The 17,820-nt window shown below is 32.0% G+C and overlaps 1 protein-coding gene across 2 annotated transcripts; it reads left to right on the top strand.

The window, feature by feature from the left end:
- The first annotated feature begins 376 nt into the window (after positions 1 to 376).
- Positions 377 to 14,900, top strand: LOC143064044 (UPAR/Ly6 domain-containing protein qvr-like). 2 transcript variants are annotated; one of them, XM_076236551.1, is made up of 3 exons: positions 377 to 943; positions 10,786 to 10,923; positions 13,097 to 14,900. In XM_076236551.1, the coding sequence occupies exons 1-3, from the start codon at positions 868 to 870 to the stop codon at positions 13,309 to 13,311; spliced, it is 429 nt and encodes a 142-aa protein (XP_076092666.1). In that variant the 5' UTR covers positions 377 to 867; the 3' UTR covers positions 13,312 to 14,900. The 2 variants fall into 2 exon arrangements, with proteins under 2 accessions (XP_076092666.1, XP_076092667.1); XM_076236552.1 differs by lacking the exon at positions 377 to 943 and adding an exon at positions 1,016 to 1,097.
- Positions 14,901 to 17,820: the final 2,920 nt, after the last annotated feature.

Raw genomic sequence — 17,820 nt, forward strand, 5'->3', positions numbered from 1 at the left:
ACAATTAGGACATCAATATTCTTTTGTATAAGTTTGTTTTGCCTTGAAAAAAATGAAAACTTACATTGAGCAGGTCTCTTAATAAATCAGTGTCAGTAAAGTTTCCTGTAAATTTTTCGTCTTTGTTTACTTTTTGTTTAAAACATTGGTCCTTGAGATCAAAGTTAGATAAGATCTATATCAAGAAACAAACTCTATGACATAATTTGTTATGTTGTTGTCTAGTTAAAAATCGTTTCGTCCATTGATGAGTTTATATTAATCCCTACAGAGAAACAACTGGATTATCACACACGTTATCGTATCAGCAACGATGCTAAAATTAGACGTACAACGTTTGCCTCATAAGTTACTGACATGTATAGGTCTTTTAGAGAGATCATAGCATGAGGTGTACTTACAATATCGTACATACTTTACTTATTTTACAAGCTTATGCTGATGTAATGAATGAAATTTAAAATTCATTAACGATGTGCTGACCATTGCCAAAAAGATAGAATTTTAAGTGTTTAATAATACATGTAGATTTAATTAATCTATTTTCTTTTCAATCTCGGACAAGGATAGAATTATTCGGGACAATTGGTGCATTGGAGCATTTAGTATTATTATTTAGTATGTGTATTTAAACAACTACTAAAGGTTAAGTAGAGTAGTAAAGTAATAGATATTTAATACATTCGTATATCGCTTTACCCAGCTGATTGTATACACAGTTATGAGGCTCATTGGATTTAACTTTTGGAAATGAGGTACACACAACATGATCGTGGCAGCACACCAAAAATGAGAGAATAAATGTGTTAATGCGAACCACAAGTGCCTCCTTGCTATATGGTGATTCTTAATGGAACGTAATTTGCTATGCAACAAAAGTGCTTTATTTCTTTCTTTGTATTACTATTTTTCATGGAAGTAGTTGCTCAAGATGATTTTTCCGGTAAGTTATTTCTTCTACCAACCATGTTTGTTTGATTTTTTACCATTCTTTTATTTGCGTGCTCATGAATCAAAATGGAATCTTTGAAATACAATATAAGATATCTCCTCTATCATGTATCATGTCTATGTACAAGGATTGGGAACACCTGAAGGTATGTTTGTTTCAAATATTTCCTATTTTCTCAGACAGGTCTAGGATTCTGTTAAGTGAGGATGGTTAAAATCTGTTTTAATCTGACATGGTCACAACGACACCCTTTTCCAATTACCCTACTTGTCCCTCCAAAGGTAAAACAACTAGTTGTAAAAGTGTTAACGATGCAATGACGTCAATAACAGATACTAGTCCTGGTTGGCTTCATATATTCGTTAATTCAATTGTAAACATCCCCCCAATGTCTAATACTATTTTGAATTCCAATGATTTTATAGTCATGCATTATGTAGCAATGTCTGATATGCACAAACCTGTTCTTCGTTGTTTCTCCCTAGAGGGGACAGGCGGTCACTGACAGGTCACGATGTATTTGTTTTTTCGTCCAATTTCACCTCTGATTTGACCATTGATATATTGACACTGTATATGGTCACCCTAGAGGGCTTCTTAACAAAATAATTGAAAATTTAAGTAAAGTGAAGAATTTTAAGATTTGAAGTAAACTGACCTCAAACTAAGATGGAGTAAACAGAAGGTTGTATCTTTTTGCTTTAGTTTCTTATTGAAATTTTCAAATTGTATTGTTCAACGATATACGTAAAGTTATCAGTTTCATTTATTGAGAAGTTGAAAGAAAAACGTACAACTGAGAATTGTCTACCATTAAAAATATATCAATGAAGAACAAACTCCAGAAATGTTATATTATATATACATTTATATATAGCAAAGAGTGGTTAAAATATAATATAAATAGATTTAATCTACGTCATTTGGAATCTGGTGGATAAATTGACTCATTGGCAGCCATATCACACCTACTTATTTAATTTCGACATAAATATACCTTTTCTAAAATTCCTAGAGCATATGTATACATGGTATACAATGGTATAGGGGATAAGGAATAAGTATTCAAGAAATAATAGTGGTCCTGCATCATGTTTATACACTTGTCCCAATTCAGGCACCTCGTTAGTCCTTGTTTTTAGTTACAATGTTTAATCTTTGTTCACATCTTCAATACATGCAATAATACTTATAGAGTTTAACATATGATAATATGGTTTAAACACACTAATCCCCTTTATAAATGTATGTTTATGGGCCGTTCGGTTATTGTTTTATTAACGTATCCCTAAATATCATTACATTCATTTTGCTTCAATCCTCATGTTGAAAAATCTCATATTTACCATCTTAATCAGAGACCTCGAAATAGAGAATACAGAAAACAAATTTGCAATATAGAATGCTTGTTTGATCCCCATGCAGACTTCAAGGATTTTTCTCATTGAGGACGCTTGAAATAAAAACAATATAAAGATATACATGATATATCTTGGTCCAACCCCATGTTTGCATACATTTTTTCACAATTTGACACAATTAACAAGTGATCTTACATTTCAAACGGTACAACCGAACAAAACTAACTTTAATTAGTTGGAACATAGAAGTACTATATATATGATATTACACTTTTAAATTGTCGTCTCTAGCTAAAATTTTCCAAACAATAATCTTTTGATTTAAACGAATGCTTCCACTAATCCGATCACGGGTTTTTATTTCTATATGTCGGTGATATTTTCAACATATTTATCTTAACAATGAACAATAATTACTTATTCCGTGCCTACATTATTTCTTTGTTATTACGTTTTATATGTACTTCTAAAAAAATAATTTATATTCAAATTTGGAAAAAGTCCCGAACTCAATTTTCAAAAATGATTTTGTACAGTAACTGTTTTTACCTTTTACATCTTATATCATGTATATTCGTGTTAGGCGATTTTTATTAAATTGTTAAACTTGATTCAAACTTTATCTTCATTTGATAACCAGCATAATGATTTGACCTGGTTAATTGGAAATATGCCTTGAACCAAAATTCTATAACCGGATTCGAAACGGACTAACAAAATACAGACTACCAAGCTTGCAATTGGCATCGTCTGAAACACCCGGATCGATCCCGGCAGTAATACAAAGTTGTAAGACACCAAGCTATAGTTTTATATTCCATATACGCCTATAAAAATTAGTTTTGACGATTCTTGAAAAAAGAAATTGGCAATACACAAGTATCAAACTTTGTTTAAAAGCAATAAGTCAAACTACATCAAAAGCACAAATAGTACACAAAAACCAGTCAATTGTTCAAATACTACACCAACATCAGCCAATAGATAAACGAGTACACCAACTCAGCCAAGAAAAGCTATCTTTGAAAATAAGATGATCGGTAAGGTATGAGGTACTAGTATATGATTACCAATGAGACAACTCACCACGAGAGAATAAGTGACACAGAAATTAACACCTATAGGTCACCCTAGGGCCTATAATATAACAATGAACAGAGCACCATACCGCATTATCAGCAGTGTAACAATACAACATAAGCATGATAAGAACAAATTATAAAAATCAGTTGAAAAAAGATTAACTCATCAGATGCATACAACTATAAATAAATCTAACAAAAACACAAAACGGACGCGGACGAGTACTTATGCATCCACACAACAGAAAGACACTTAGTACAGACCTGAGAGTACTCGCATTTATTGACAGCTAGTTCGAAGCCAATATCCAGCATAACAGCTAATGAACAAAATCATGCATCTAAGGCTAAAATATTAATCAGTACAAGTCAAACTTGCATCGGTTTTAGTGTACAGACGTCATAAACAGTCAGAGAAAAACATGATCTAGTATTTTTAAGAATGCTAACTTTTTTTGTTTATTGAGATTGTAATTTTAAGACATTCATACTCATCTATGCATACTCATCGTATAGACATGCTGGTAAATATGTAATGTAATTGAGAAGCTGTTCCGCTGAGGTCGATCATTAATTAGCCCTTTTCTAATTAGTTGAAAGAGAAGTGTAAACATATTTTGGCAGTTATATATCTCATAGGATACACTAATAATAATATCTATATTTTTCGCTATTCAATGGCAAAACTTTACACCAACTCTGTCTTCTCTTGGGCTTTGCATACTTTATCAGAAAACAATGATATTGAATTAGATCAGTATGGCATCAATTATGCAGAAATCCAATTAGGTGCAACTTGAACAATATGAGGGCTTAGCATGCATTGTCGATATATATTTCTGTTTGTTTTGTAAACAGTAAATGTATTTCTATGTCTTTGCATAAAGGACAAGGTCAAAATTAAGGATGTGTCTTTTTGAGTGTTCTAATTTTCCAAGTAATTAGGTGGTAAAAATCCTAATAAATAATTTATCCGAAATCCTGATTTTACTGAATTTCTTTCTTTACTTTTTGGGTAAAACTACAACATGCTTTATAACAAATACGTGCTGTTTCAAAAAAGGCAATCTGATATGTTGTAATTTGGAATGAAGATAGGTGGGGATAAAGGGACAACGCGAAAGTGTCCACCTACTGCCAAATATAAAGAATGCCAAAAATTTAGGAGCCGTACGGGTAAAAAATCTGTGAAAATTAGGTCATCTGCAAATAAAAGAAAACTTGATCTATAAATCACCCATAAAACACTAAAAATCAACTAAATAGATCTATAAATCACCCATAAAACACTAAAAATCAACTAAATATCTACATACATGTACATACGCTATTTGATATCGAATGGCTGGAATAGTGGGTAAGCGTAACACTGAAATGCTTAAGGCCACTGCGTTGCATGGGGACCATGTGTTTAGAATAACTGTTGTTTGCTTGCTGTCTCATTGACATTTACCCGAGGTTTTATTTATATATTCCAACTCGCTTTTAATGAATGTAATTAATCTTTACTTGAAGAGAAGCCAGATTTTCGTTATAGGAATTTATCTGTAGACCACGTGCAGTCAATTTAAGAATTTTTGAACTTCAGTTAATCTCAATACTAGTACATGTATATATGATTTTAAGTATGAATTCCCCCGACTACAAAATATATTCCAATGACTTAAAATCGACAATTATTGATATTGGCTAGCCAATTAAGAACCTAATATATATACCAAGTGGTTCTCATATCAATTTTACTTAGTATCAACCCCATTGATTTAACATAGAATACATTCTAATACATGCAGTTGTAATGATGCACCGCCGTCTGTCCAAACTCATCTTCAAAGGAGACATAGACTAGTATCGCGGCGAGTAAAAATAATCATGGTGGCGGAGTCATGTCATGTCCAGTCTAATGAATACGTCACATTTGATTCCCTAAATATGTATCCACCTGATTGCCTTTGTTTTAATTTGATCTTGTCCTGACTAGTATTGACATATTTGCCGCTGGACATTAAACAAACATTCAGCAAACAATCGCTCATCAACTTTTTTGTTGAGGTTATTTAATCTTACTAACCAATGTGACAACTATCCACCGAATTTCAGATTGATGTAGATTAAGGCAACTATATATCTCAATTTCAGAGCATTTCATTCGTAACGTTCAGAGTAAAAAGGTTTAGACAGATAAAGAGGGATAAACACATTGTGAAATTTTTCGAAGTGTTAAAACACTTATTGATAAAATGATTTAGGGATACAAAACGCCATATAATTAACTATTTAGATGACCTCTGAAGACTGACGATGTTCGTTGTTATCCTTTAGGTACAATGTATATATAGACAAGACAAGCACGTGCAATCGTGTATCTGTTAAATTGCATGTCATCGATTAAATTTGATATTTTATTTTTATGGGTCGATTCTGTAAAAAAAATGCTTTCAGTGGTTGCCTTTCTTCGTATCATTTTTCATTTTTGACGTTCTTTTCTCGTTTTAATAACCGAACACATACATCACCAGTAAATGGCCGATTAAAGTTTGCATACGTACGGATTGAAATGCGGCTGAATTATTGACTTGCAAGCAAATATTATACTAGCGATGTTTTTTAATTAAATCCAAGTGACTGCCAATAGCGAAATTGTATTTTGATATTCTACTTTTGTAAATGCTTGAATCAACCCCACCAATTATATTTTAATTCTTTGTCTTAATCGTATCTAATGGCCCCATTAAACTCATAATGTAATTCAGTTATTTTTAGTACTCATTGTTGTGACAATGTAATTTTAATTAGAATATTTCGTTTCGTTTTCTTTCGCTTAGATTCGATTCCGTTCCATTTCTAATATTACATATCCGTAAATGTTCCTCGAGGCATACAACTGTTTAGGTTTAACAAGTCCGCAATTTCTTATAGTTCAACATCAACCCAAATATTCGCTTGAAAGATTTCGAATTTAGGGTCATTTAAAAGCAATCCAATACGAAACGGATTTAATTTGTTTTATCTGTTTTGTGTTTTCATGGTTTCCAGTTAGGTAAACAATGCCGTACATTAATAAATATACGAATGAGGTTCGTTTCCAAATGCTTGGGGACTACTGAAGACACGTTGACTTACTTTAAGAGTGCGGGAAGCCAAAAATGGCAAATTGTGAATACAATGTTTAAGAAGTTCTAAAGTTTAGATAAATATCATTTTACACATATATATGTTAATGTCAAATATAAGACACACATACGTAGATAGATTGTCATATGAGTAACTGATCGATAAACATTATAATCCGGACTTGTTTCCGGGGCTTTTGACAATGTACATCCTCTACCACTCGAAACTCACAACATGTGAAATACTTGTAAACATCCAAAAGCAACAACTAGTAATCCTTAGATTTATAAAATCAACAAATAAATATCCAATTTGATTCAAGTTCATATCAGATTCATGAAAAAGGTATTATTTTATCTAAAAACAATATTCAACATGACACATACAATTCCAAATATCATAAACAGTTGGCTCAAAATTCAAATACACTCATATTTGAGGAGAGGATCATAAACATATTATAACAGTAATAAGAAATCAAAATTTAATTTAATGCCTAATTGATTCTTGGTAGACCAACATCCAATGCATGACAAATATTATTTTCTCAGTAATAATACTTCTATGCATTTATTTTTTGCGCAACCACACATCTAGAACCAGTACCACTGTTCTCTACTTCACGATACTAATATATAGTTCTGTACCCCTGAAACTTGAATTTACGTCCCTATCCAGACTGGAGATAATTAATTCAACTGCATGTATGTACTATTATTAATAATCAGACAATTTCAGAACTGTAAAAAAAAGAAAAGAGAATATCTGTTAAAATAGATGTTGGCATGCAGGTGTCAAAATATCGAAGATACAATATTCTTTATTATCAAAATATTGTCCATGGCATGTTTTTTATGAAAAATATAAGTAACGAAATAGTTCACGACCGGCTGTGTATGCCTGCATGCTGATCGACTGAATGCTACATATGGTCTGGGAATAAAAAGTTATTGCAATATGTTTGTACTAAATTTTTATTAGTCGTTTTATACTCTAACAAATAAAATATTGTAATGTCCAGTTTTATCCAAGTATTTCACATGCAAAACTTTTATCACTAGGTCAATAGTTAGATAACCATAAAGACTTCGGGTTTTTTTGGTCAATACTTGTACTTAAAAGGCTTAGTATATGACCTTCTCACTCTTGCAAAAAAAAAATATTGACTCATATTGACCGAAAACGACTGTTTCATCACGTAAATCATTTGAAAAACAACGGGAATTTCATGCATAATATGTATTTGAAAATAAAGATATATCGCGGGTTACATGTCGATAAGTCGATATCTGATCTTATCGTAATATATACTACGAAGCGCAAATTATACAAAGCATATTGTAGTATATGTGTTTACTTTAACAACGAAGTTGCTCCAGTAACAAAACGGAAGCTCAAATTGACTTCATTTAGAAATTCATGTTGAAGAAGACAATTATTCAGGTGGAAGAAAACCTTTATTTTTTTTAAAAGAAGGGCACTCATACCACATCTTCTTTTATCTACGGTGACTACCAATCCTAAAAGTTGACTTGAGTATATAGTGACTGTCATGTTAACTTATTTTGTCTGGCAGTAAGACCCAAACCGATGGGCGACTGTCTGATCATGTGAGAGGTATAAGTACGAACCCACGTCAGATTAGAAAGGGGACGATAAATCTTATTCATCTTACTGAGCGATGACATATTTGGGGTTCTAATACAAAATGGCTGTCCTTACCCAATATAATCTCTTATTTTTATGCAATGGCAGTAATAAATCCCTTTTTATTTCAGACGACCTTTTTTAAAAGCTACATAATAATTGGACTATTGTTCATGTTGTTTATTTATTTTCAATCTGTTATCATATAAATGAAATATTTGCCACTGAACGTTTATATACCTAAGTGGAGACTATAGTTGAACGAGGTCAACATACTGCGAACTTGTTGCATATTAAAGTGCAATGCCGCTGACTATTTGATGCTTGAGTTACTTCTATGAGAGCACACCTTTGTTGTTGAGTCAAACTTAATGTATTACCATAACATTTTAATAATTAACCTACGATTTTCCCTCAAGTCCAAACAGTTAGGTGAAACAATATTTTATTGAAAATTAGATTAACTATGGATTAAATGTTATGAGGTTTAGATACTATAGGTAATTTTCTGACATTTAATCATACAATAAGCGTATAGGTTTATGTACAAAAGTATTACAAAACACCTATTTCAAAGTTAGTTCAAAGAGGTCGATGTCCATAAAACTGACAAAAAAATCAAACGTGAGACTTCAACAACCAACAGACCGAATTGAAAACAACTGCCATATTGGTACAGACATTTTAGAAGAAACTGTTGCCGGATTAATAAATATAAGAAGATGAGGTATGCCTGCCAAAAAGATTACTCTCATTCCAAGTCACAATTTATAAAAGTGAACCAGTATAATGATTATAGGTCAAGTACGGTCTTCAACACGGAGCCGTTAATAAATGGGCCACACCGATCAGCAAGCTATAAATTTTACCTTACTAAACATGTGGGTTTCTGAGTGTATCTAACGAGAATAAGATTGTTTTCACACAACTTGTTTGTTAAAATAGGTCGATATCGCGGTGTAAATAGACCAGAAGAAAATACACTCTCTGTACTTTAAATAAAATAGAAGACGACTATACTGAATATCAGATTCCTGACTTAGGACAGGTGCAAACAGTTGCAGCGGATTTAAACGTATTAATAGGTACCAACCTTCACCCTTATCTGAAATGATAGTGTTACATCACATCATAGAAAGAGACATAAACCTGATTATATAATACAATGTAGCTACCTAAACCTCCCATTTGTATAAAAGCTTTTTATTGCTCTATAACAGTTCATATATGCAAGAGTTATGCACACAAAGTCCAGTATCATGCACAACTCTAAATCATAATACCCTTTAAGACGTCGAAGGAGTCTACCATAATATTGCTTTACCCCAATTACATGACATATATACATGTATGTACTAAAAAGTAAATGTATTTTAAGTCCAAAAATCTCTCTGATCAATTAATTTTACAATCAAATTGTAAACTATGATTTTCAATATTGATCTTAGCATTTCAACTATAAGCAAATATTTAAATAATGACCTCTTTTGAAATCGATAAATGTAAAATATACCTTACTTACTTTTAAAAACAACCTACTTCAGTACTAGTAGTTCCAGGTTTATTGTTTGCGGATTCCATATAACAATATCTCTTTTGATTGTTGATAAGTTTTACAATTTAGAAACACAAAGTGTTAAAGATAAGAAGTACGTAAACGGACGAGATTTTCGATTTATTTTCAAATTCTACATAAAGGATTGAGTTTTCAGAAACAGCTAAACCATGCTATGTGTTTATATGCATGCACTTCTGTTTCAATTAGGAACTTACTCCATGGTCGTCGTTACGCATATTTCTCAGTGTTGGGCTTTTTGAAATCTTGATTGTCTTGAAGGTTTTTGGCATTTTTATGGTTAAATGTATATTTACAACTCATTGATATTAGAAGATGTGGTATGAGTGCCAAGAGACAACTCTCCATTCAAGTCACAATTTTTAAAAGTAAACCATTACAGGTCAAAGTACGGTTTTCGATGTCTATATGCTTGGGCAAATGGGGATTGGAATACGAAAACTCTGTATGAGGGTGTCTGTTTTTTTTTAAATTTTTCTATTGGATTACGATTTATTTAATGACAATTTGAATGGATATCTAAAAACTTAGGGCTATATAAAGAACATGAAATAAAGTTTACAGACAATAGACATGATAGAAAAGGCATTTTATAAAAGCAAAATTCATGCGTTTCTATCCTCGTTTTATCACAGACTGAGCAATTGAGTTACGAAAAAACGGTGTGGTAGGATTGCCAGTTAGACAACTATTATATATAGGTCCGAATGACGGGAATATTAACAATTCCACTTCAAACTACATTTGTATTTGGGTTTTGAGAATACCACATTTAGACTGCTGTTATCACTATATATAGATGCAAGTATGTCTATGTGGATATTACACTTATAACATGTTTTACTTTAACGATGCTTTTTGCTGGTTTAATGTAAGATGAATAAATGTCATAAAGCAACTATGTTTTATATACAGTTATCTTCTGAACATCTGACCTTACGATATATATCTCATCACTGAGTTCACAGTTTACATGCTGTGAATTCCTATAACTTCTAGACGAATTTGTTGATTTAACTGAAACGTGAATAATTTTCTTCTTATTTTTTACAGTCCCAATCAAGTGCTATTCCTGTTTCGGCAAGGCAGAAAACAGTTCATGTGCTGACCCTATTGATTCTATGCATAACAACCTCCCTCAAAGCGAGTGTTTGAATGGAGTATGTATGAAAATGACCAGATATGTAAATCGTAAGTTTTATATGATTATTTTTAAAAGGTTACTTTGAACAATTAGTATTACACCAATCCGTTTCATTTTTTGGGAGATAAATAAAGCCATTCGAACTGCACATCATTCACAGCATAGAATTAACGCTTTAGTTCACACTGTTCGTCATCTATCAATCAATCAATCAATCAATCAATCCCATGGTGTTCAGCAAACATCTATTAATCAATCAATCAATCCCATGGTGTTAAGCAAACATCTATTAATCATCCAATCAATCAATCAATCAATCAATATAAGTAGTTATGTGTAGACTACATATTTTCATGTTTATTTTGTAATTTTTAATTTTGATATAAAATAATAAAAACGTAAATATAAAATTAAAATTTCTTTGAAAAATAAATTTCACCGGAAAGAAATTTATCTTGTACATCTTGTAACGGAAACTTTAAGTATTGATTTTAGATATGAAGTACAGTAGATGTTAAAGGAGATATAAGTAAGCGTCAATTGTAGCTACAGTTCAATCTAACAAAAAAAACACAACAAATATTTAAATGTTTCCAATATGTATAAGGGTGTCAAGGGTTTCCAAACCAGGATAGAGGAGAGTTCCAGCCATATGACTCAGGGGCGGATCCAGTCATTTTGAAAAGGGGGTCCCAATTCAGGATAGAGGGGTTCCAATCATATGTCCTCATTCAAATGCATTGATCGTCCAAACAAAGGGGTTCCGCGGTTAAGGGGGATTCCAACCGCGGAACCCCATTGTATGTCCTAATTTAAAAGCATAGATCGTAAAAAAAAGAAGGGTTTCAACCCCTAGACCCTCTTCCCCAAGATCCGCTACTGATGTGGTCAATGTGTTTTCAATGCAGATATATAAATTTACAGAACGCATTCTGAACGCAAGAAATATTGTTTACAGAGATAACAAAGACAATAAATTTTCGATTAGTGTAATAGACATTTAATTAGTTTTTATTCAATTGCACATAATTGTCTGATCGAGATAACCCACTATTACAGCACATAATTATCCGATAGGGATAAGACTGTATTACAGCATTTGTTATTCTTTATGCAATGAAGATTGGATTGAAGCCAATATCAATAACATACCACAGTAATCACAACATTAACGGGTGTAATACAATAAATAATTACATTTGATCTACGGCCCTCTTCAATTTGGAAAACAATTAGTTACGTTACTCTAGTGAGTATTGATGCCCACATAGTTGACTACCATAGGATAGCCGGGGAACAGAAATACATTTAACTACTGCTTTTCAGTTATTTATTATACTAAAATATCCTGTCCAGATGTATACATAGAATAACATTGAGAATGGAAATGGGGAATGTGTCAAAGAGACAACAACTCGACCATAGAAAAAACAACAGCAGAAGGTCACCAACAGGTCTTCAATGTAACAGAAATTCCCGTACCCGGAGGTGTCCTTCAGCTGGCCCCTAAACAAATACATACTAGTTCAGTGATAATGAACGCCATACTAATTTACAAATGATACACAGGAAACTAAAATTAAAATAATACAAGACTAACAAAGACCAGAGGCTCCTGACTTGAGACAGGCGCAAAAAATGCGGAGGGGTTAAACATGTTTATGAGATCTCAACCCTCCCCTATACCTCTAGCCAATGAAGAAACGTAAACGCATAACAATAGAACACTTCTTAGTATCTATATAATTGAATTATTCATTAAATATGATCAAATATTGCAGATCTATTACGTGTATATGTATTTGTTCGGATAACATTTTGTTTTTAAATCAATTTTGACAATGGATAGCCTGTATTAAAATATTAAAATATAAAGTAGTCTCTTGTCCAAAACTTTTGTCAGAAATATTTATCTATATTTTGCTAGAGTACGATTTTCTCTTCATGAATATTTGATATACAACAATCAATTTTAACCAGAGTGTTTGTTAAAAAACATTTGATAAAATTCTCCAAAACAATTTTAATCAGGAAGTTTTTAGGATTTTATCTTTTCCTCTTGATCAAATATAGTATATGAAAAGAGGATGTTATTTAAGTACCTCATGAGTAATAACGTCACAGTGAAAGTACATGTATTATGTGATTATAGGTTATATCAGCTATGTTTGCATATTTAAAAAAAAATCTCTGCTAAGTTTTTTTTTGTTTGTATTTCAGATGTGCTTATGATGGAACGGACATGTTCTGCCAAACTCAATATTCACATAATGCTTGTCGATGGAGTTTGTCGCAGGGAAAGTTTTGGAAATGGATATTTATGTATGTGTGGGAAACATCTATGCAACGAAGGAAATAGTCTTAATCTTGCCAATACATATGTGTTTTATCTATTTTTCTTAATATCAGCAAACTGGTTGCTATGGTTGCGATGACGCCAAACAGAATTCTATAATAAATTTATCTATGCAAATTCCTGCAGGGCGCACATGTCGTTCTATTTCTATTCATCGTCTGCATGTAATAGATTTTTCCATGTGGAATTCATTTACCTGTCGAAGTCATTAATTTATACGTCGTTTTCATTATATTTATCATGATTATTTATACGAATGTTTATTTCGTCTAAGTTTTGAAGTTTCTTATTCAACTATTTTACAGTACGTTGTTTAAAACAGAAACGCGAATATGCACTTGTTATGTATGACTGTTTGCACTTGTAGATCAATATTACCAATTTTAAGTACATATATTATATACAAATGTGTATTGAACAAACTGTTCGTTGTAAATGGCATGCAGATGCAGTAATTGATGATGTAAAAAATGTTTTTATCTTCAAGAAGGTCATCACAATCCATTTTTGCCAAAATTAAAAACACCCAAAATGAAAATGCAGTTAGTCAGCAACCTCAACTACATTCGATATAAGACTCAAAACTATTCCGTTGAACATGTTTTTATTTCTGGAAAGGCAAAGTAGTTAGAAATCACGATAAAGAAATAGGTTCCTTTTTTTCTTAAATATTCTTTTAAATTATTATAAAAATTCCCATCTAAATGATTTAGTTAAATTAATATATATTAGTTGTAATTGTATATTAGGTTCTTAAAGTAGTATTTTTTTCTGTTAAAGTCTTGTTGGAAACGACGAAACAAAACTTGAAAAGTGTTGTAAGTTTTGACAGACTTATTAAAAAAACCAGTTGCAATTCGGAAATATTGCGACTACACGTTTTTTCTTTCGTTTGACTTTAAAGTCTGAAAAAAAAGTGTAACGAAAGACAAATTCATTTAGCATGGAATATCGGACATGATTATACTAAAAATTGGGTCGAACTCTATCTATCTTAAGTCATACATTAACATGTATTATTATAATATTTATTTCATAAATGAATATTAATATTGTCAGAATCTCAAAAATACACACTTAACTATGACATTAGTAAAGATTTAGACTTCTGGGAATAAGAACCTAGCTGCTAAATAAACTTGCATAACTATCTTGTTGATGTTTTTAACTGAAAAAAAAAAAGAAATGTATGAAATATTTCCCAATTGCGGACATTTTTAAGTATACATTTATTTAGCATAGAGAAACGGTGATTTCTTTCTACTTTGTCTTGTATTGGACCTCATACTATACTGTATATCTGTAATTTTGAATCTGAAATAATATACATGTAATATGTTTCCGTTTTTGTAAAAATCGTTTTATTCAGCCATTTTGTTTGTGAATTACACGTTGCCTTGATTGTACAATCATATAATCCTGTGCTTCACTTTAGGCCAATACTCTTGACGAAGACAGTCGAGATTCAATGACCGATTTGATAATTTTATATATGCACTGTACCCATTGTTTTGATAAGCCACTGATATATAAGAACACCTTTGTATGATGTTTGTTGATATATACAATTTTATGTATATTCCTAGTTGTTTATTTTTATCCACATTGTACAGAACATTAATTGTATAAACTGTTTAATTTATTAAAATAAAATACACCTCATTACAACATTATTGTGTTTTACTTGATCAGCAAAAGAAAGATAACTCTGTTTCTAAATTCGAAATTCGTTACCGTAATTGTTATTTCCCTTTTTGATATGCTATATTGTTCATGCGAATAAAGTTTGTTCATGTCATCAAATATAAAAATATTTCTGACTCTAAATGCAGATCTAAACTGGGCTAATGATATTATTGAACAGAAAAGAAACTGCTTATGTCTTCGAATATTTAAGGAAGGTTAAGGTTTAGATGTTGAATTGACTGTACATGTTATTTGGTAAGTTGAAAATTTGAATAACAGTTCAGTAACCAGGTTTTTTCTTAGTCATATTCTGTATGTGCAAGCCTTAAGTGTAGGGGTTGGCACATTTTGGCATTTGTTTGCAATCACCATTGTTGTTTTTAGGTTAAATTATGCCATAAGTGTTTTCTTTTATATGTCTTATATTGCAACAAATGGAAGTTTTTAACGTCCTTGACTGGCTATACAACCCTTTCACGGTCGGTATATCTGTCTTATATTATTTAACTTTTGGGACCCTTTAAAACTTACAATACGGTATGGTTTTTGTTCATTATCGAAGGTCGTTAGATTTCTCGATATTTCTTCTTAATAATGTTGTATAGAAATCGCATGTTAAAAGCTTTAGTAACGTGATATGTGTAGGGGTTAGAATGTAGACGACATCACTAAAATACATTAAAAGAATAGCAGAAATCACATATAATACTGGACAGCATCTCTGGTTCGTCAAATGACACGCAATCTATCCCCCAAGCATTACAACTGAAAATAATCATCCTGGTATTCTATCTGAGAAACAGAAACACAATTGTTATGACGTTGATCGCAAGTATACTCAATTGTTCTGGACTTGTCTGTACGAACAATTTAAGCCATATTATATTTTGTGATACATAGGGTTTTGACAGTCTTTCTATAATATCAATCTATTCAGCTACTGTAACAAACTTTTATCATGAGTGAAAAACGATAACATAGCATTCATGTCACATAATGACGAACTAATCAAAAGATGATAGCCAAAAGTGGTCACATCATATTTTGACGATAACGCACTTCGGAATACAGTTCTAGAGAAAGGAGTAGGTCCGATAAGGGCCGATTTAGGCCTTAAATATCAGGTTTATCTGACGAAAGATTTTTGATACTTTTTAAACACTTAAGTGTGTATTTCAGTTGATTCAATTAGTGTATGCGGAAGATTTTAACTGATTTCGTCATTAAAAACGCTACGATTCAAGCTTAAATATGAAAAATCTATCAAATATGCCCTAAAATGTCACTTTTCAGATGGCTTTTGTCAAAAAATAAAAGTGGCCGCATCCATGTTCATCCTCAACCTTAATCTATGTTACGGTATAATCTTTAAATACAACTTACATTTTAATATTAAGAATGAACACAAATGCGGCCACTTTCATTTACAACGGAAACCGTCTCAAATTTAACTAAAATGCTAAAATTGTGACGAACAATTTTAGCAATTTTGTTAAATTTGAGACGGTTTCCATGTTATGCTAATTTACTGAAATCGTCACAATTTTAGCATTTTTATAGTTAAATTTGAAACGGTTTTCGTTGTAAAACGATGCACAGGGCCGTAACTACCTATGAGGCAGGGGAGGCAACTGCCTCCCCTGCATTTTCTACACCAATTTTTTTTTAAGTAATAAAATGAAATACTGACAATATGTACATGAAGAACTTGAATTTATATTATAAACAACACAAGTTTACAGTTTTAACAGTATTATCATAATACGTGACATATCTGTTATTTTCCGGATTTTTGATCGAAAGTGAACCATTTCAGTATTTTTTTTTTTAAATTTCATGTGGCCGCCCGTCTGTTATGCAGTATTCGTTCGAGAACACATATGAAACTTTGCAGCAATGCTTTCGACAATTTTGAATAAAACTTAACTATTCACATTTATTTAGGGGCTCAATTAAGCAGAGGAAGTTCCCTTTGTATTGTGAATCTTTTATGATATCGGAAATTCGTTACCGGCTGAATCTGCTGTTGGGTCATCTCTTAACGTCTCCCAATCGTACGAAAACATTATGGTCAATGCCTTAGTAGTTAAACACTCCCATTCGTTGTAGCAGGGACTTTCTAACTAAGTATATACTAGTATAGAAAGTCCCTGGTTGTAGTTGCATACATGTCTGATCAGCTTTCAACAATATTGAAATTCAAGGTCCTCGATCAAAAAAAAATCTTGCGTTCTATGATCTTGCTGTATATGTTTTTTTTTAAACTTACCAGTTTGATTTCTAACAATATCTTTAAATACAGATAATAATTGTTTGCATACAAATTGCTTCCAGGATCCAGCAATACTGATGTTTCTTAAAGTAAGGAAATCGAAGGAAAACGGGTGATTTTTAGCAATATTGTGAAAAAAATCCGCGGTCACAATGTATTTAATGTTAATAATTATAGGTCAAACAACGGCCTTCAAGACGGAGCCTTGGCTCACCCCGAACAGCAATCTCAGCTTGTTTGCATAAAAAATGTTTCCAGGTTCAAGCAATACTGATGTTTCTTAAAGTAAGGAAATGGAAGGAAAACGGGTCATTTTTAGCCATTTTACTGAGAGAAAAAATTGGCGGGGGGCTGCGCTCCCCAACCCCTCTTTCTTGGGGGCCTCAGTCGGCGGCCCCCAAACCCCTGCCTCCCCTGAATTCAAACCCTAGTTACGGCCCTGATGCACTCGATATATATGTATTGTTTTGTCAAAAACAGTCCATTTTATGTAGCAGAAGCATTCTACTTTCCAATAAATAACTAAAAGTTTACATTTTAACAATTTTGTAAAACTGCTGTATTTTGGGGCCGAAAAGGGGTCTTACTTACCTTCTCCTTTGCTTGGGTATTCGTATAAAATATCTATGA

This window comes from Mytilus galloprovincialis, chromosome 2 (genome assembly GCF_965363235.1).
Source record: "Mytilus galloprovincialis chromosome 2, xbMytGall1.hap1.1, whole genome shotgun sequence".
In the NCBI taxonomy this organism is placed as follows: Eukaryota; Metazoa; Mollusca; class Bivalvia; order Mytilida; family Mytilidae; genus Mytilus; species Mytilus galloprovincialis.